This window comes from Leptopilina boulardi, unplaced genomic scaffold, assembly GCF_019393585.1.
Source record: "Leptopilina boulardi isolate dan_hultmark-lab unplaced genomic scaffold, ZJU_Lbou_2.1 LbouV2_377, whole genome shotgun sequence".
NCBI lineage: Eukaryota > Metazoa > Arthropoda > Insecta > Hymenoptera > Figitidae > Leptopilina > Leptopilina boulardi.
The window spans coordinates 998,722-1,021,109 of record NW_026137948.1 but is presented as its reverse complement, the minus strand read 5'-3'; the positions used below and the strand labels follow the sequence as shown (position 1 = coordinate 1,021,109).

Here is a 22,388-nt window from a genome sequence, read left to right as displayed (position 1 = left end):
TGGCAAGGAATCTGGAATGATGTCCACCAGTATGTCACTCGATGTCCCCAGTGCCAGCATCACAAGCAGGACTGGCAGGACTAATGAGACAGAGGATAGTTGAGCGACCTTGGGCTGTAGTGGCAGCGGACACGATGGAGTTTCCACCAAGCAAGAGTAGGTGTAAATATCTTGTCGTGTTCCAAGATCTTTTCTCGAGGTGGGTTGAGGTGATCCGTTGCGATCAGCTGATGGAAAGTCGGTGGCCAAAGCATTCGAAGAATTGGTCCTCTTCCGCTGGGAAACCCCTGATTTTTTATTAACAGACAATGGGAAGGAGTTCGACAACAAGTTCCTCAAGGAGACGCTTCAGGAATATGGTGTCAAACACATCACCACACCACCCTACCACCCGCAAACTAATCCCGTGGAGAGAAGTAACCGCACGTTGAAGACCATGATTGCGACTTTCATAGGGAATGATCATCGCGACTGGGATCTTCATGTTCACGAGTTTCGCCATGTTATGAACACTGTGACACAGGTGGCGACTAAAACGTCTCCCGCATTTTTAAATTACGGAAAACATCCTCGACCGGTTAAAAGTTTGCGACGGGAGGTAGAACAACGAGATCAGGTTAAGAGAATTGCGCCAGAAGATTGGGTAGACAGGGTAAAGAGGTTGGATGCGTTGCGAGACTTGGTAGCAAAATTTATCGACAAAGAACGTGATCGACAGACCGAGTACTATAACCGTAATCGACATGAGGGGTTGTTTAAGGTGGGTGATCTAGTACTCCGTAAATCACACAAATTGTCGAGTGGTACACGGAATTTTGTGACAAAACTCGCACCGAAATATGAAGGCCCTTTCGAGATCGTGGAGAAATTATCGCCGACGGTTTTTGTCTTATGCGATAACGAAAGTCGTCGTATCCCTAAAATTCATGTCTCAGATCTTAAACGATATCTTCCCCCACGACCTCATTAATTTTTACTAATGATTATTATTTTTTTAGATCGAAGGAGGAGTATCGACAAGGGTAGCGAGAGAAGGAGGAGAAGGGATAAGCGACAGAGGCCTTATAGGAGAGAGAAAATGTCTCAGCAAGGGGATGCTCGACATGGGAGGTAACGACGAGTTAATCGTCAGCGATTGAGATCGGCGTCACTCCATCGCCCGGAGAGTGTTTTTGAACCCCCAAGGGATGTCGCAACTCCGCGTTCATTGCTGGATTTCCCAAATCCAGACCCGATGGTGACCGGAGAGTTGGGAGCGATTCGTCGCCACTCCTTGCCGACTAGGGAAGAGGAGGGAAGAGAGGTTCCCATCATCGAACCGAAGGCCTCATCGTCGACCGAGAGTGCGGATGACTGTCCACATCGACGCAAACATGAGAGTTGGGAGCAATTTGAGGACCGGTTGGCTGTCCTGGAGTTAAAGCGTTTTGTCCAAGACAAGCCGCGGCAGACGACGGTGGTTTTGGAGAAGTTGAGGGAGGGCCAGCGAAAAGAAATGGAAAAGAGGAAGAAAACATTGAGAAAGGAAGATCTCGTTTCTCGTGGTGATGAGGATGATGTTACTATTCCGACGAGACCAATCACACCGCCTGGCCCTCCAAATCAAGAGAAAAATTTGCGACCAAGGGAAAAGGAGATAGATAGTGGTAGACATGGACCTCTACCCACTAAAACAACAGGGGTGATGTTCCAGGGGTTGAAACCCATCCCAACGGATCCAACAATTGATCCACCCCCCCGGGTGTGTCAAAATTGTTGGCTAAGGGGCCATCGCCGCCAGCAATGCCCAAAGAAAGTCACTGAGTCCTGTTGTTTTAATTGCGGCAGGAAATATGTGACCTTGGCGACATGCCCAAGGTGTGTCGAGGCCCATGAAAGGTTTATTCGTGAGGAAAACCGCAATTTATCGACTGGGGTGTGTGGGCGTGTAAGTACGACGAAGGGGGTGGACGCCCGGAAAGAAAAAACGAGGGAAATTGCTAAGGTTCCGCTTTTGATCGACAGAACCACTCCTCGATCACCAATTGCCGACAAGGGTCCGGAAGTGGAGTCGATTCCGGATGCTCCATTACCTTCTGCAGAAGTGGCGTCAGTGGAAGTTCCGCTCATGGAGTTGTCTCAAGCCATCTCAGATTTGACTCGGGTCTTGGCCGGATTACCACCCGAGACGATCAACCTGGCGGTGAAGCAGTTGTTGGAGGAAAGGCGACATGCCTTCAATAAATAGGCTTCCCCTCACCAGTGATTTTGCTGGCATATTAAGTTAATTTTCAGAAAGAAAAATTGTAATAAATTATTTATAAAAAATATTTGTTAGATTTAAGAAGGAAATCTTAATTTTAATTAAAGTCTATTATAATTGGAGAATTCTAAGCTTTTTGTAAATTTTTTACAAAAAGAATAAAATTTTAAATCATCTTGGTCAAGAAAAGATGTTTTTTTAACTTGAAATTTTTTTCTTAAATTCAACATTGATAGAGTGATTAGTAAGATCTTAATGTTGTATTTGTATTTATTTTCACTTTTTTTAAAAAATAGATTTATCGACTTTTAAAATTTTACTTCTCAAATGAATATAGTAACCAAGACATAATATTTTTTATTGAGAAATCAAAATATTTATTAAAAATACGTAAAATAATTTTTAAAAAGAAATTAATTTCTAATAAAGCAGTCGTGAACTTTGTTTAAGTTAATTAAAGAAGTTACTTGCAGTTTATGAATCGTTGCTTTGGTGGTTAATTTTTTTAAATTCAAAAATGCAGATCCAATAGAGTGGAATATTTTTGAAAGTTGTTCGAAATTCTTTGAAAATTCTTACTAGAAGATTTTTGGGGTCGCTGATTACGAATCGAATGTCAGTTTTTCAAAATTCAAAACGGTGGATCCAATTTAGAGTACATTTTTAAAAATTACTTGAAATATTTTAAAAATGGTTAATGTTGGGTTTTCGAGATTGCTTATTACGAATCCGTTAACAGTTTTTGAAAACTTAAATATGGCGGATCCAATGTAGTCAAAAATTTGTCCGATTTGTTTTAATTTCGTTCCTTGGAAACTTTTGGGGAAACTAATTACAAATTTAAAGTCAAATTCGTAATCAGGGACACTGAAAACACCAAGTAACAAATTTAAAGCAAATCTTATGAACTTAAATAAACAATTTATGGAATTCTTAATAGAATAACCAAAAGATCAAAATTTTACAAATTCGAAATACACGTAATTTTGGTCACCGAAATTGATATACCGAAATTTAAACAAACGCGCCGTAATAGAAAATTACGGTATTAGTTTTAATTTCTCATATTTCTTTAAATAGTCGATTTTTATTCAGTTAATTTTTATTATATCTAAATAACATAAGCTTCTAATTTAATAAATCTTAAATTTACTTTCTACAATAGAAATGGCGAATTTTCTATTTCAAAGGTGTTTTGACTTAAATCGCGCCGTAATTAATACATTTACCCTATATTTGCACAATTTGTTCTTTAGAGATTCGATCAAAATAAAGCGACTTTCTATTCTATTCGACTTACGTTTGATGTTGTCGTAATCTTTTCTTTCAATTTTTATATGCTGCTTTCTGCTGATGCCTCGAGGTTTCCTACTGCCAACATATTGCATTTTATCATTAGACCAGTAGCCCGCAGCAATTTTGCGTACTACGTCACTGATGCTAGTTGCGTGTTGAGCACTTTCAAATGCATCTCTGCAAATTACAACCCCATCACAAGTAACCTACAAATATTGTAAATATTAGTTATTAGTTATTGTTATATTTTAATTTATTTTATTTAACATTTATTTCAATTATCTATCGAGTCTCGTTCTCATGATTACACTGGTAGTTCTGTTTTCTTACACCTACTGCGCTACATGTTTAGAGGTTGAAAGGAATTCTTTGGTTGGCTCTCTGCTCCTCATCGCCCTCTTCCATGTTCAGCCATTGTGTTTTTTTGTGCCTCACGCGTCACATCGAACACCAAGAGAAATCAGCATAATGAATAATAGAAGTCGTTCGCCGTCACCGAAAAATCATCGTACACATCGGAAAAAGTCCAAGAAACACAAGACGGAGAAGTTTCGCGACCAAAATAGATGGGAAAGTGAATACGAGCCCCGATACGAACGACACAGGACACGACACTCACCCACGAGTCAAAGTCAACGCAGAGATTCATCTCTAAGAGGCAGTTTTTCACGTGAAGGATCTGTACCTGGACGAAAATCCCGAGAGTCACGACACGACAGAGATCATCAAAGACATCGAAGCATAAAACGTCGTGAAAACAAACGCCATCGACCCTCGTAAAAAGTCGAATCAAATATATAAGTCGATCAAATATCAGACGATCTTGTACGAGAGGCAAGACAAGTCCAAAGAAAAATATCAAAGAATCTACGTCCAGATCCAACAAAAACTGCGGATCCAAATAGCAGTAAGGAAACAGAATCAAACGATAATAGAAAACTTAACACCGAGGATTTGGAAATTTTTAGAGATGACCCGACTACGATTAAAGATACAAAATTCTTAATAAACAAAGATTTACTGACAAGATGGACCACATGGATTACCACGGGTCTCAAAAAAGAAATAAAAGAAAAATTGTTAAAAGATTACCCTAACGTTAAAGGGATAAAACCGCAAGCTTTCAATCGCGAAGTATCACATCTGATGTCAAAGAGTGCCGTGAAAAGAGACGGACACTTTTCTGATTCTCAAAACCTGACATCGGCTGCCATGACAGCACTCGGACTGGCAATGACTGATGTACTTCATAATAATGAAATAAATCGAAAACAACTATTGGAAAAACTATCAGACACGGGAAAAATCTTGTCAGAACTACATTACTCGCAACTAACTTCTAGAAAAGCGTGCATCTTAGCAGGATTAAATAAGAATATCTTGGACCTTGTAGAGGAATGCAAACCTGACGAATATTTATTTGACAAAGATTTTGCAAAATACTTCAAGCGGATATTTAAACTGGAAACGCCCACCTGAAAAAAGACCAAGGACGTACCAGGTGGGCTACAAAACAAAATTCGAGACGCAGCCGAAAGAACATTACTCATCGGCAACAAGGACCAAAAATCAGCCGCAGAGACGCTACCAACCGAACCGACCCTAGCGCAAGTAATGGTAAGTCATGTAGCAGGCCAACTTAAATACTATTATAAAACGTGGGAATCCATAACTACTAACCCATTCGTCCTGAGATGTATCAAGGGGTACCAAATTGAATTTAATAGGCCTGTTGTACAAAATTATTCACCCCTAGAGAAAAACTATACCGACGAGGAAAAAACAGCCCTTGCAAACGCAATTAAAAAATTACAAGGCATTAGTGCAGTCGAAAATTGTGTCTCAGAAGAAGGAGAATATTTATCTCCTTACTTTTTAACCAAAAAACCTAATGGCTACGATAGATTTATATTAAATCTAAAAGGTATAAATAACTTTATATCAACAGAACACTTTAAAATGGAATATATCGATACAGCAAGCAAATTATTAATAAAAAATGACCTCCTGTGTTCTCTAGACCTTAAAGATGCCTTTTTGCTCGTTTCTGTCGACAAAAAATCTAGAAAATTTTTAAGATTTTCATTTAATGGTCAATTATATCAATTTACTTGCTTTCCCTTTGGCATGTGTGTATGTCCCTTTGTTTTTACAAAAATTTTACAACCGGTAATCAGTAAATTGAGAAGTTTAGGTTTCAGATCAACCGTTTATCTCGACGATACAGTCCTATTTGGAAGAAAAACGGTAGGAATTACAATAAACTCATGACCATATCAGAAGAGTCATACAATGATCTTAATTGGTGGAAAACACAGTTAAAATCGTCATGTAACCCTATGAAAAAATCAAATTTTAAATTAACAATTTACACCGATGCCTCCCTAAGCGGTTGGGGAACCGCATGTGACAAAGAAACTCTCCATGGTTTCTGGACGAAAGAAGAAAAACAATCCTCGATAAACTACCTAGAACTATTAGCGGCCTTCTTAGCTTTAAAAACATTTGCAAATAAACTAAAAAACGCAGAAATCCTAATAAAAATCGATAACACAACAGCTTTGTTATATATAAATCGCATGGGGGGTACACTATTTCCAGCATACAAAAAATTAATTCGAAAAATCTGGACCTGGTCAGAAAAAAGAAATTTATGGTTGTTTGCCACTTATATAGAATCTAAGAAAAACACGATAGCTGACCGTCAATCTAGAATCACGAACATAGATACTGAATGGGAGCTAGCAAAATACGTGTTCCAAAAAATCGAAAAAACCTATGGACCGTTGGAAGTAGATGTATTCACCTCGAGAATCAATAAAAAATGCCGATTATATTGCACTTGGCAAGCAGATAGTGATGCTTTCGCAATAGATGAATTTACAATATCATGGAAGGGAAAAAAATTCTATGCCTTTCCCCCCTTTGCTCTGATCCCTAGAGTCTTACAAAAAATAATTAATGAAAAAGCCGTCGTAATCCTCGTTGTGCCCTTTTGGACAACACAAATATGGTTTCCCCCCACGTTTAACGAAATACTGTTAAGTGCACCACTAATTTTGCACCCTTCTAATCACTTGCTTAAATCACCTTGCAGGGCCCTGACACACCCACTTTCGAAACACCTTACACTTCTGGTCGGGAAGCTCTCGGGACGGCGCATAGAAGAAAAGGAGTCAGCGAACAAGTCATAGATGTCCTATTAAACTCACTAGCAGCCACAAAAATCCAGCAATACGAATCTGCTTTCACAAGTTGGTGGACATTTTGCAAAAACAAGAGCTGCAACCCTTACTCGGCTACAATCAACGACGTCTTGGAATACCTTACAGAAAAATTCGAAGCCGGAGCATCGTACGGAACGCTAAATTCTGCCAGATCTGCACTAGGAAACATCTTGGACATAGACATGTCTAACAACAACCTAATTCAAAAATTCTTCAAAGGTATATTTAGAAATCGGCCAACGGAAACAAAATACAAAAGAACCTGGGACACTTCGGTTGTATTATCATTTATAGAAATTTAAGCCCCACCAGGGTGATATAAACAACATCTTAAGAAAAAGCGATTCCATCAAAATCGAGATTCCAGACTCCATAAAAACCTCCGGACCAGAAAAATTCCAGTCTCTGTTGGTCTTGCCAAAATTCGAAGAAAAACCCGCTCTGTGTGTAGCATCAACACTCGAAAATTACCTGCAAAGGACTAAAAAATTAAGAGGAAACACAAAAATGTTATTTATAACTTATAAGAAGCCTCATAAAGCTTCATCTGCACAAACGATTAGCCGCTGGATAAAATCAGTCCTCCTAAAAAGCGGACTTGACATAACCAAATTCAAAGGACATAGCACAAGACACGCTTCCACGTCTTTTAAAAGTCCGTTTACTCATATTCATAAACTTAATTCATACAAATATTCAATAAAGAATTTTCAGTTGTATATCTCCGATATTAAAATAAACATATTTCAACAAAATAATTAAGTAATTGTACCTCTGAACATTTACCAGTGTAATCATGAGAACGAGACTCGATAGATAATTAACGATCAAACGAACTTACCTTAAGTAAAGTTCGATCGTAATTATATGAGAGTCTCGTTCGAAATGATTACAACCCACCCGAAAAAGTAATACCGAAAAATTCCCACCCTCAAACAACAATTACTTAATTTCAAAAAACTCTAAAAGTATGGCTGAACATGGAAGAGGGCTATGAGGAGCATAGAGCCAACCAAAAAATTTCTTTCAACCTCTAAACATGTGGCGCAGTAGGTGTAAGAAAACAGAGCTACCAGTGTAATCATTTCGAACGAGACTCCCATATAATTACGATCGAACTTCACTTAAGGTGAATATCCGACCGATTGCTCCCATTTTTTTTAGATTATTATAAATGATTTTTTTAAAAATAATTTTTTTAAATAAATAATTTTATAATTTTTAATCTAAAAAATATTTCTTGTAGTTTTCATTAATCAACAAATTATAAAAACATATTTTTTAGACAAAAAATAATAGATTTTCGATTATAATTTTTTACTTCATGATGAGAATAATGATGAGAATGAGATTTGGTGTGATTATATTTTATTTTATAAAAAAAATCCTCAAATAAGATCCCATAAGAGGCCTTAATACCAGACTACCCCCTTAACATATTCTAAAAATATAAGTATTATTATGATATAAATAATTTTTAAATTTATGTTTATGTACTTAAAATACGATTTAACATTGATAAAAACTATCAGGAACAATGTTAATTAAATATAAAGTATCTAATTATTAAGGGGTTACATGTGTAAAAAAATCGAATTTTTAAAAATTTTTTATTTGATAGTATAACATGTTAAGAAGATTTTCCTAAAGTTTTAAGATAATTTGAGTAAAATTCTAGCAAATAGAAAGAACTTTCGAAAACGCTTTTTGTTTTGACCGGCAACTAATGCAATTGTTTTTTAATTATTTAGTTCACTATATTGGATCTACTTTTAATTTCGCAAATCTGACACCAGATTCGTAATCAGCGACCACAAAAATCACAGAGTAAATATTTTCAAACAAATCCGATGAAATAAAAAAGAAAATTCGACCTTTATATCATTTAACATTAAACGCTGTTTTCTCAAAACTCCATTTTTTAAGTCGATAGCATTGATTTCTCAAAAACTAATGCAAAGATTTTTTTAAAATTTGGCACACTTTTCCTAGACAGTAATGATTAGTGATTAAACGAAGGATTTTTTTCTGTTGATTACAACCGATTTTACGTGGTCTAAGTAATCCTAAAAATCGTAATTTTTGACAAAAAACTCTACCAAAAATTTAAAAAACCCTTCGTTTAATCACAAGCTATACTCACCTACTAATAGAAAATATTTGGTTTTTTTTATTTTCCGTAAAGCAATCATTAGATATCGTGACTTACTTTGGAAGGGGTCTCAAAGAACCTGTTGCCATTGGCTTAAAAGACTCATCAAATGATATTGAATAAACATGGCTATGGAATGCATTATCAACAGTTTTTTTCACAAAAATATGGACCCAGACCATAAGCAATCGTGTGAGCCATTTTATCGTTGCTTAATTTTATTTTTTCAGAAAAATCGTCGAAATTTTTAAACATTAATTTAATTGATTCAATACGTTTAGCACTAGTATTAAATGAAAGGTGCTAATACACAGACGTTAGAGTCTAAATAATTTCAGCACAAGTTCTTTCATCTTTATTTAAATAAGAAATAATATTCCTTGGCCGTGGTACATTTTGCTTTTCAGATTAAGGAGAGATTTTAGACTGTTGATTTTCTTTTGATTCGTTTTTTTCGTTTAATGTTTGATTTATTCTTGGTTGAAAGAACTAACTGATTTTATTCAAATTAAAATCCTTCAGATTTTCATTGTGTTTTTTTTCTTTTTAAGTGGCTGTTAACTGCTCCAATGCCCATGTTACTTAGCGAAAATTTACTTTTACAAAACGCACAATATGTTGTCAGATTACATACATCCTCTTTCAATCCTTACATGCTTATAAACATACCCAGTGGGCACCAAGATATCTTTAGGATGACTGTAGAACGTTCCAAAGTGTCCTAGGACATTGCGTCAATGTTCCAAAGACATAAAAAAGACGACTTAAAGACGCCCAAAGTATATTCTATGTCTTCCCCAGAACAGTCTTAAGAATGTCCTAAAATTGTCCCAAAAATGTCTTTATTACGACTATAGAAAGTCCCCAGAATTTTCTAAAAATATCCCCGAAATGTCAAAAAACGTCTTAAGAATGTCCTGAAATTGTCCCCAAAATGTGTTAAATACGTCTTCAGAAGCCCTGGCGGAATAAAATCACTCAACGTCCAGTTTATAAAGTAGACATTGGGTAGAAACTTGGTAATTCGCAGAAATAAATGTTAAAATGACAAAATATGAAAAAATTTGAGTTGCAAAAGGTAAATAAATATCCAGAGACTCAATTCTAGTAATAATTGCGTTAAATAAAGCATTAAATATTAAAAAATTAATATAAATTGTGCAAAGTAACTTGTCGCATGGTTACATTCTATTGGTTTTTTTTAAATATTTCCAATAAATTAATGTAAAATGACGTAGAACTTTACACATAATTTTAAAAAATGGTTAATTTCATCAAATTGATGTATTTTTGAGGTTACCCTAGCGGATCGAGGGGATTTTGAGGAGTCTAAGCTGGTACCTCTGAAAACCCTCTTAGAGAACTGTAAAAAAATTTTGCTAAAAAACAATGCAAAATAATTATTATTTAAGTAAAAAAATGAATTGATTATGATAAATTAATGTTTTAAGAATATATTAGTAAAATTATTGCGATAAATTAAGCTGAAATGAATTAATAATTAATTTTTAAAGTGGACGATACATACCTGGCGATTTGAACAGTAAGTAATATTTGACTATTTTTCATATGTTCGTATATAATTATTTGAAAACTTATTTGTTTTCAAAAAAGTTGTGATTAAAGATTTAAAAAATAATTTTAGTTAAGCAGATTATTGCTTAATAATTAATTAAAGTGTAAAGTTTGTGAAATATTAAGCGACTTTACCGGCAGTCGCAGTCTTCAAACAGTTGGAGTGAACGAGTTATCATGAGAATTTGATTGCGCATGAACTACCAGATGTCGCACCAAGCGATTTCTTTGAAAGATTTTCAGATTATTTAGATCCAATGCAAAAGAAATCATTCATGAGCATGAACCAATAGATACTCAAAATATTTATTTGTTATAATTAATTATATATGGGCGATTCCATGTGAGATTTGCCTATGACCTTTTAAATTCGTCTAAATATATTTTTTTCTTATTCTTTGTAGAAAAAAAATGTTTATACGTATTTTTTTATTTTTTTATAAGTGCTCAAATTTTCAAGTTGTGAATTTTTAAAAATTTGACTTTTTCAAGTTTTTTTGAAATACCACCTAATTTCAATGACATGTAACTCTAAAAGTATTGAATTTAGAAATTATGATCAAGATACAAAAAAGTTTCAGTTTTTTATCGACTTTATAAATATGTTAACAAAAAAAATTTTGAATTTGTTTATAAAAAACAGCAATTTTTAATAGACAAATTAAATTTTTTTAAATTTAGGCGCGATTTTAAAATTTTTTATTTATTTTTACACACATGAAAATAAGAAGAAAATTTTGCAATAAGTTTTGGAGTGGGCCTGATGATCCTCTTGTTTATATCATTTGTTTAAAAAAAATTTTTACTTTTTTTCATTTTTTTTTCTTTTTCAAAATGAAAAGTGTTTTTGACACTAGGTTCTACTAGTAAACTCATAGAAAGGCAAATTGAAATACATTTTATTTTAAAAAATAAAAAAAACGAAAAAAAAGTAAATTTTTTTTTTAAAACAAATTTTATAAACAAAAGGATCATCAGACCCACTCCAAAACTTATTGAAAAATTTTCTTCTTATTTTCATGTGTGTAAAAATAAAAAAAAATTTAAAAAAATCGCGCCTAAATTTAAAAAAATTTAATTTGTTTATAAAAAAATGCTGTTTTTTATAAACAAATTCAAATTCCAAAAAATAACACAGAAAATGAAAAGGTATTAAAATAAGCTGCAACGCTTATTATTTTAATACCAAAATGGATTAAAATAAGCAAAATTGGATTAAAATAATAAGCGTTGCAGCTTATTTTAATGTCTTTTAATTTTCTGTGAATGAATGATTCTCCGCGTATCGCACGATTGTTTTTCTGAAACTTTAAAAATATTTTTTTATCGAAATGATAAATACCAATACATAATATATAGCGCGAACGACAATTAAAAATTTTATTTCGGTAATTTATGGAAATTTATGCGGCAATTTATGGAAATTTATACGGTAATTTACATAAATTTATTTGTAAATTTTCCGGAGCTATGATAGTTTATAATAAATATTTAATTTATCTATATCTTGTTGCAGATCTGCAACTTCTCTTTTCCAAGCCATAGATGAAAAAAATATTGCAGCTTTATTAGGGTTGAAGTAAAGTTTACTAGAAGGTTGTATTGAGACAGGTAATTGATTGTAAACTGTAGAGTTTTTCTTTACTACTAATGGCAAATGATCCGAAAGTGTGACAAGCGGTAATACTAAAAGGTCGGCAATGAGAGGAATAGCACTAGGTGAGTACCAAACCAAGTCTACCACACTAGAACCCTTTGATCCTACAAATGTGTAATTTGAAGGAGAATCACTCAAAGAGCGGCCGTTTAACAAAATAAGGTTATCAATCTCCATATTATTTACCAAAGATTTGCCCCTTGCATTAGACACCAAGTCAAGGGAAGTTCTTTCTGGATTAAAATTGTGGGATACAATAATATCAGGATTTAATTGATTTAGATTTCCCACTCTACAATTAAAATCACCCCCCAAGATAAGAGGTATTGAAGGAAATTGTTCATTAATAGATGCTAAAATCAGATTCAAGTTGTCAATAAATTGATGGAAATCAGAATCAGGAGGAGTATAAATTAAGCCTAAAATGAAATCTTCTGAATATGATGTAACCTTGATTAAAATATGGTTCGGTGAAATATTTAACTTTTTAATTTTGTAAAATGAACTCTTATATATAATTAAAAGGCCACCCTTTGCTCTTCCGTATTTGCTGGTTTTCTCAGCTGGGGAAACAATAGAATTGAATGAGAGCGAAGGCAAACCTTTGAAATTTACATTAGTAGACCACGTTTCTGAAATACATACAATATCTTGTTTATGAAGAGATTCTCTGATGTCCGACAAGTTACTGAGACCATGAACATTCCAATAAATGATTCTTGTACAATTCCCCTCTGATACGTACGAAGGTGTAGACGATGTACTGGTTTAAAAGAATTTTACGTCTCTCTCTTTCTTCTTTACTACGGTCATTGGTGATGATGAAGCCTGCTTTAAAATTTCCTTCACTTTACTGAAGATCATCTTAACCCATTTCGACGAAATGAATTTTATCATAATAGGTCGAGAGCCCTTAACCTTGCCCATTCTAAAGATTTCATCGATAGCAAGTGTCGGAATTTGTAGATCAACAATCAAAAATATATTCAAAATAATTTTGGTTAATTCCTTGTTGATTTCATCCAAATCATCCAGTTTAAGAAATATCAGATTTTTGGCTCGAGCTTGCTTGTCCAGAAGTAAAAGATGACTTTCGATGGAGGAAATTTTGTTTTCGTGGTCCGCCACCCTTTTGTCAAGAGATTCCAGGGATCTTGTATTGGCATGAATTTCCGAACTAAGATCCCTATGGGAAAGAGTCAGATTGTTTATTGCTTTCATAAGATCACTCCATCTCTTTTCCTCGTTCGTCAATAAGGTGGGAAGGGACATGTTTATTATTAAAACTTGTTATAAACACACTAATTAAACACTATTAAATTAGAAAGCCGAAAATAACCAAAACAGGAGACAATAAAGATTTACACTTCAAATTTTCACAGACACAATTTAGTCTAAGACAAGGGAGAAAAATTGCAAAATTGTCAGAACAGAATCACCAGTGCACTTAATCTGCACTTAATAAAGAAATAAGTAGAGACACTTTTCAGACAGGGAAAGCCGAGACATAGAACAACACACCCAAAGACCGCCACAAGTGTACATAAGTTCAAAACAGATTTAATAAAACCGATATTTGTTGAATAAAACACATCAAACTGTGCACCTAGTATGCAATTCGCATCATAGATATATTACAACAAGATCCATGTAATTGCGCGATACTGGTATTCGCATTTTAATATATGGTGTTCAGATATGGGGACTTGGCTATTTGGATCTTCTAGAAAAAGTTCAACTTTCGTTTTTTAAAAAACTTTTATATCTCCCTGTCAATACCCCAAACTATGCAGTTAGACTTGAAGCTGGGACAACTCATTTTGCTCACAAGATCTTATCTTTAACACTGTCCTGGATTTGTAAGATTTCTTCAATGGACAATTCTAGGTATCCCAGGCAGTGTTTTATGAAATTAAGAAAACTAGCGCTGAAGAGGCCTAGCTCTGGGCCTAACTGGTTCTCACAATTGAGGGTGTTTTTCGAGAGTGGAGAGAGGTTAGACCAGTGGCGTTCCCTATCTCTGAACAACATATCCGCGAAGAAAGAAACTATTTTAAGACATTATGAACAGTATCTACGATCTAGTGACGTAGAAAAACAACTTTATTCCAGTAGTCTTATAATTTACCCCCAGCTTGCAATTCATAAGGGAACACAGCAGTATCTTTCGTCCAAACTTCCTTTGTTTTACAAAAGATTTTTTTTAATCGGTTTCATATGTTTCACATTTATATAGACTGCACCCCGTGTAGAAAATGACAACTGATCCTAGCTTGGTCCTATCTATTTTGCCCCATTATTAACTAGGTCCAAGTTTGAACCCTATAGGAATCGAACCCCAGACGCATGACCTAAAGAACGCTTTAACGACCGCGGCTACCTAACATAAATAGATATTTTTATTTGATTTTCTATATAAATTTTCACTTTCACTGTAAGTGTTTTATGTTGTCAAATAATGGATTTAAAACATTATACTGCATTGTTAATTTGTTTAAACAATTTATTGTTGTTATTTATTAACTGTTTTGTAGTGCACCTAGGAAGATGCAGCTTTTTCCTAACTTTACAATAGAAAAAATACTGCATTTTTCTAGGAAAATTGTGAAAAATGTTAATAAATAGAAAAAATTATTTATTTAAACAATTTTTATCATAATAGTTGTTGCAAATTTAATTCTACATTTTACTTTATTTATAACCTTTAAATTAATAACTACTAAGAGAAGGTAACAAATTTATAAAATTGTGTCTATGTGTATTTAAAAATGTTATAAATTATGAACAATGAATTGTTTAAACAAATAAAAATTCAACAACATATTTTTGAAATACATTATTTGGCAATATATATACCAATCAAATAAATTAACAAATATAACTATGGAAAAATGTTTTTAAATATTTATTGCAAATTAATAAATAATTAAAACCATGTAAATAATTATTAATTAAATAAATAAGTATTATATGAGATTATTTTATAAATCCAAAATTAAATCACTTTTTTTTCATAAAAAATTTCTGACACTTAACTAGATATTCTAGCTAAGTCCAAGCTAGGACCAGTCTAGAATATATAAACAGGGGATGCAAAGGTAGGACCAATGTTGGGCCAACAATCATTTTAGGCAAACGTTGGTAATTTCTACACGGGTAACAATATAACTACACGTTATTTAACCTTCATTATTTAATTATTATTTTTTATTTTTATTATTTTCGAAGGGTCGGTGGATGCCGGCGGAGACGATTTTGTGATGCCCTGTACAAATTTGAATCTTGAAATGTATAAAAAAAGGATAAATCAATCAGAAAATTGATTACTTTCTTCATGGATCAACTAAAGGAATATAACTTTTGCTGTTACTGAAGTAGAACTATATTAACATTTGACTTTTATTAAAATAATTCAATGTTTAATAATAAAACGCAGAATAACACACAAAAGTACAGTCAAGTATAAATAGCAAAAAAAAGAAAATAATTATTTTTTTTGATCAAACGTTTTTTTATTCAATTCCACTAAAATATGCAATACTAAAATTTCAACATGTCAAATTTTGACGTTTTCAGCCCTAAAACCACTTTTCATGAAAAATTATAATGTTAAATGCAAAAGTAACTATTGGTTTTTGTTTGTAATCACAAAAATTTCCTTTTTACATTTGAATCGAAATATTATGTAAACATTATTTGTGTTTTTTTTCACAACATGAAATAAAGAAGTTGTGCGCTACGGGGAGAATCACCCATATTATATATACATATATAAGTTATAGCTGAGGACAATATCTATAGATATATTTGTATCATATATGTGTATTATATATTATTTTAAATATCCTTCACTGAAAACAATTATTTGAGTAAATAAAAAGGTGGTCCACTAATGGATACATTCCCCTATTAAAAATAAGCCTTGAACTTGAAAATAAATGAAGGGCTACCACCAAGGTATATATGAGGCGAAATTTCTGAAGTTAACGTTAAATGCGCATTCAACGAGTCCTATATAAAGTAATTTGCATAAGTAGATTGTTAATGAACAATTGCAATTATTAACATCTCATAATTAATTAAATAATATCTCGAAAACAAAAAAACATACATTTTAAGCTTCATTTTAAGGTGTAAAAAAAGAAATAAAAACGGTCTTTTATTCAAAACAATAAAAATATTTTTCATTTTCCAAAAAGGGGTATATCCTGAATTTTAACAAAAAAATTTACTCCATTTGAAAGAGCAGGGAAAAAAATTTCAAAATCACATAATTCAATGTTTACATTTTGCTTATTGTTAGACTTCAAGAAATTCGCCCCCCACTCACACACATATATATATTTCAGACAATATTATATTATTTATAACCATACCTTATTTAATGTTGGTGCCCGTTTTACTATTTTTTGTTTCGTTTTTTTTGGGTTTTTTTGTACACCTTCGATTTCCTTTCTTCTTTTAGGAGCACATATTAATGGCGGAGTATATTTATTATACTCCCCTTTCTCTCGTTTTCCACTTCCATATTCTGTGATGAGGCAATGTAATATTAAAAAATATTAGCGGAGGGTAAGGTACTTCAATTTTTTTATTCTTTAAATGATTAAAAAAAACTTGGAAAAATTATGTTTTTATTAAATAACCATCCGTAATTTCTTTATTTTTAAAGCAACTTTTTCCGATATACCATTTGAATGAGCGCGATTAAGCCATAAGAAATATCTATAGCCAAATTTCTTTAGACAAAAAATTGTAAAAATATATATACAGAAAAACATTTTTTTCTAAATCATTAATAAAAATACTATTGACTAATAATATTTGGTTAAACATATATTTAATTAAAGAAACACTTCAGTTTAATAAAAATTGTACTTCATAAGAATTTTGCTAGTCATAATTTCTTTTAAATAGAAGTTTAAAAAATTTATTCTTACAATTCTTATTTAATTTTTTTTATAATTAATAAAAAAACTCAATGTATAAGAAAATCTGTTAAATAAAAATTTGAGTAAATTGAAATTCCATTTAATCACAATATAGTTGAATACAAATTTTTATAAATAATACTTAGATAAATTATTGTCCTAGAAGCAAATATCAAAATCTCAAAATATACTTAAATTTGTTTTTTAAAAAATTATAATGAGTAAAGAGGGATTGGAGTTTTGATTTTTCAGGTAACAGTTATTTTCTAATCCGTATAACTTTCCACAAAAGTTTACGGATTTTAATTGAACATAAGGGTTTTTTGTTTAATTTTATATGCACTTTTCAATGCCTAAAAAGTTTTTTTTAATTAACTCTTATTTTTCAGTTTTAAATACTGTATAAATATAAAAATGGGACAAAATTAGGTTTAAGAGAACATGTAAAAAACCTACTTTTGTCCTGTTTTTAATATTTTCTCGACAACATAATGTTGTTCTATTTTTATATTTATACTGCTTTGTTAGAAAAAATCTCAGTATTCAATAAAAATACAAAAAAAAATTTTCTCAAAATGAAAAATAACGATTAATTAAAAAAATAAGAGAAAAAAATTTTTAGGCATTAAAGAGTACATGAAAAATTAAACAAAAATCCTCATGATAAATTAAAATCCATAGTTCTGTAAAAATTATAGGTATTAGAAAATAACAATGTTACCTGACAAATCAAAACTTTAATTCCCTTTACTTTTTATTATATAAATTTATTATAATTTTTAAAAAAATAAGTTTATATTTTGTTACTTTTATATAAGACAATAATTTATCAAAGTATCAAGCCATAATTAAAATGAAATTTTTTTTAAATATTAGGTGGAATACAATTCAAGCGATTTTTTCAAATTTTCATGACTTTCCCAGGTTTTCCAGACCTTTTTTAAAAATCATTGACTATTCCTGGATTTCCAGAGCTTCTAACAACCCTGCCTTTAGAAAATAAAATTCGAATATTTAAGGAAATAGTCTGAAAAAGAAAGCAATAAAAAAACATAATTTTCTAGAAATAATGACAATTTTAAGACGTTTATAAAAATAATTCGAAATTAACTAAACTTAGATTTTAAACATTTTTCTTTCAACACAATTTTTATTTAAAAAAATTTTATATAAAAAAAATTTCATTTGTATCATGAATCCATGTTAACAAACATGTTTCTTTCAACACAATTTTTATTTTAAAAATTTTTATGCAAAAAAAATTTCATTTGTATCATGAATCCATGTTAACAAACATTAACTCGATTAAATTACAATTTTATAAAACATTGAAATCGAAGAATTTTCAGTTGACAGAAATTGTATTTATCCGATCATACATCTATCTGATTTGTGCAAATTTTGCCAACTGTTTTGTAAAATATTAATTTTATAAAAAAAGTTAGTTCAAATGGAATTTTTTTGAATTACAAATTCTCTCTCACAAAAATTCAAGTCAATAGGATTTCTGATAAATAAAATTTATTTAGTTTAAAAATGAAATTTAATAAAAATTATGTTAAAGAAAAATGTTCATTACTTTTTTAATAAAAAGTATTGGTCAATGTGCAAAAATAAGTAATAAATTTTATAAATTCCAAACGCAGGAGAATTGGAAAAAAAATATTTCCTAATGAGAAAAACACTGGAAAGTAAAACTTAAATATTTAAGGAAATAGTCTTCGAAAGAAATAAAACTCAATAATTTTCAGGACGAAATAACAATTGAATCTAAAAGTAGATTTTAGACAATTTTGCTTCAACACAATTTTAATTTAAAAAAATTTGTATTACCAAAAAAGTTTTGTAAAATAATAATTTTTTAAAATAAAAGTTTATTCAAATTTTTGTAAAATACAAATTCTCTCACACAAAAATTCTGTTCAATAGATTTTGAGCTAATTTGGAATTCTGTTAAATAAAAATTTAATTGAATGGTAAATTCCGAAAATAACTTAACTCTGAAAAGTATAAGAGTCACTTTCACTGTCAATTATTATGCGAAAATGACACTTATGCTTTTTCGAGTTTAGCTCTTTTCGAAAATCACGATTCAATTAAAATTTTGTTAAAAAAATTGTTTATTTTTTTTTAAATAAAATCTTTTGACCAATATGTGGAAGTAAATAACAAATTTTATAAATTCCAAAAGAAAGAGAATAGGAAAAAAAATTTATCTTAAAGACAAAAACTTTGGAAAATGATAATTTTATCCCGCTTGTAAGAATAAATAAATTTTTAAAATTAACTGAACTTACTTTTTAATCATTTATCATTCAACACAATTTTTATTTTAAAAAAATTTAATTCAAATAATTTTTATTAAAACAGATTTCCTTATTCAAGAAATTTTTAATTATTAAATTTTTTTTAATTTCATTTATATCAAAAATCCATGTTAAAAGGCTTTAACTTCGCGAAATTGTCATTTTATAAAACTTTGAAATTTTATGAAATAGTCTTAGAAAGAAATAAAAAAATTTGTTAAAATAATTGACAATTTTTCCCTTTTTGTAATAATAAAGAAACTTGAAATTTCCGAAAAAGTTATATTTTTAATTAGCAAATGTAGAAATTTGTGAAAATTTACCTAACGTCGGAATCGATCATTATTCATGAATTAAAATATATATCTTTTCTTGTAATGAATTATTAATTTTAATAATTATAAAATAGCTTCAATTAAAAAATAAATTAATTAAGAATTCTGTAAAACTTACTCTTTAAAATTAAAACTTTAGCCATTCAAAACTATAAAAAGTTTTTTTTAAATCTCTTTAAAGTTCAATTATTTCTAAAATCTAAACTAAAAACTTTCAAATATATAATTAGTAAAAAAAATTTCTTTAATCTTGTGTTGTAATAATTATAAAATACGTCGATTAATTGTTAGGAATGAAGTTTAAAAATACTTACGTTTAGCATTTGTAGGAGTTTCCATTGTAATGAATATCCACTTTCCCTAAACACTTAAAAAAAGAAAAGACTGCACTTTACGCGAACTGAGAGTAAAAAGCTAATCAAATAATGTGAGACTTGCGAAAGCTAAGAGTGGAGTGCTATAGACTGAATAGAGAGAGAAATAGCTATAGGCGAATTCCAGGAATCACCTTGCTGCAAGCTTCCTACCACATTATTTTGACACCGTTCTCGGAAATGTAAAAAGTAGTCAGAATGATTTTGAAGTCAGAGTTTGTTTGTAACTTCCTTGAGTCTCCAAAAGACTATTGAAAAATCTTTTAAAATTCAAATTTTTTGTATTTACCTTCTTATTGCTTTTTTAAAATAATAATATTCTCCATTTTGTATGCATAAATTACTTAACAATATCTCTCTCTCTCTCTCTCTCTCTCTCTCTCTCTCTCTCTCTCTCTCTCTCTCTCTCTCTCTCTCTCTCTCTCTCTCTCTCTCTCTCTCTCTCTCTCAAAGAAATAATATTTAAGTTTTAAATTTTAATTATTTTTCTTTTTGAAATTCTGAAATAATTAAATTTATTTTTGATACTTTTTCTTTGTATTCATGTGTTTCGTAATGAATAACTTACTAATGATTTTTTTGGCTTAATTGAAAAAAAATATTTATTTTTAAGGTGCAAATGCGAACAATTTTTTGATAATTGTTAGTCTTCAACATGATAAACACTTATATATTGATATACACTTATATATTATATATATTATCAATTGATTTGTTTTGATGCAAGGAATACAACTCTGGCAAAATTCATTAAAAATTTTCATGAATTAATTTGTTATTTAAAAAAACGAATTTTTTTTTAAATTTAAAAAATTATATAATTTACAGATTTTAAGTAAAATATAAACTTTATATAGGTTAATTGCAATTCGTTTTAATGCGAGAAATCAGTTTCTTGGACAAAAAATTTATATTTTCAGTTTAAAAAAATTTTTGCATAAAAGCATATTTTCAAATTTTTGAAAAAATGACGTAAAAAAAATTAAGCAGATATTTTTTGAAATTCTTGTGTCTGATTTTAGATATTGATGACTTTAATAAGCCTACAAAATTTCAGAACAATCCATCGAAGTGTATTAGAGATAATTTGTACACAAGTTTCTGTGACATACACACTTATACATCGGGACATTTGTTTAAAACTTTTAATATATGCATTCTAGACAAGAATGAGTCCATATTACCCACTTTTAAAAAATCGAAAATTGTCACGAATACAAAGCTTCCTCGCGAGGAGAGGAAGCAAAAACATGTGACCAAAAGTGAAACAAAAGGTGAAAAAGGACTTCTGAAGCAATTTATTTGTTAACAAATAATTGATATAGTTAAAAAATATTCTTCATTATGGTAATCAAATTAATAATCTACATATATTAGACTTCATAAAAAAATATTACAAATAAATATAGTGCGTTAATTTATTTATTTTTAAATAAAATATGATAAATCGCGAAATATGAAATATCATATCGAAAAATATGACCCTGCAAAAAAATATCAATCTGAAATAAATAAACTTACATTTAAAGTGAGTTTTTCGATGACCAGGAAAGGAGGTTAGAGTTGTCCCGCCAATATGCTGCGTCCAACGCAAAATATGCGTGCTCACACAGGCACTCACTCTCACCAAAAACCAGAAAAACTCACTTAACAAAGATCGTTAAAACGTTTCTTTTCGCACTTCTCACTGTATTTTAATATACAAGATGTTTTTTTTAAACAAATTAGGAAGTAATATTGGCAAGCTATAGCAAGCACATGTAAGCACATGAAGCACATGTATAATGTAAACACAGTGAAAAATTAAAGAGCTTTAAATCATTATCTTACCGTCATGTGGCGCTGTGGTATGCATTTGATTTTTTAGCGCATAATTTAAAATTATTATTTCTACATCTTTCTGCTTTTTAAAATTTGCAGTATTCTTTTTATTATTATTATAATAAATAAATATTGAAAATAAAAAAACTAAATAGTTTTTTTATTTTCAATATTTATACAATTATTAGAAGAATAAAAAAGTAGATAAGTATTTAAACATTAAAATTTCTTTTTATCAGAACAGAAAATAATACCAACAAATAATAATTAATATTTTTATCCTTCTGAATTGAAATTATTACATTAAATACATATATTTCATTGTTATTTCATTTTTATATGAGGTATTCCACGCCAAATCAGAAGTCCATCTGCAATTGCATCACTGATTTTTTCAAACTTTTTTTTTCTTTTAATAGGTACTAATTGCGATTAGATTTCATGAATTTTTCCAAATTTTTTGAGCAAGCCG

The 22,388-nt window shown here is 30.5% G+C and overlaps 3 protein-coding genes across 5 annotated transcripts in view; 2 read left to right on the top strand and 1 right to left on the bottom strand.

Annotated features, from left to right (window-relative positions):
• The window catches only part of LOC127287891 (uncharacterized), an 83,505-nt gene extending 81,251 nt beyond the window's left edge, over positions 1–2,254 (top strand). Inside the window, exon 2 of the mRNA XM_051315044.1 lies at positions 999–2,254. Within this exon, the coding sequence (XP_051171001.1) occupies positions 1,235–2,227 (993 nt within the window). The 5' untranslated portion in view covers positions 999–1,234 and the 3' untranslated portion in view covers positions 2,228–2,254. The remainder of the gene's footprint in view (positions 1–998) is intronic.
• The window catches only part of LOC127287884 (KN motif and ankyrin repeat domain-containing protein 2), a 265,830-nt gene extending 244,049 nt beyond the window's left edge, over positions 1–21,781 (bottom strand). For both annotated transcript variants that reach the window (XM_051315023.1, XM_051315028.1), the window contains exon 1: positions 21,617–21,781. The gene's annotated coding sequence lies outside the window, so the exon portion shown is untranslated. The remainder of the gene's footprint in view (positions 1–21,616) is intronic.
• The window catches only part of LOC127287886 (pseudouridylate synthase 7 homolog), a 757,063-nt gene that overhangs the window by 230,190 nt on the left and 504,485 nt on the right, over positions 1–22,388 (top strand). The window lies entirely within an intron of this gene.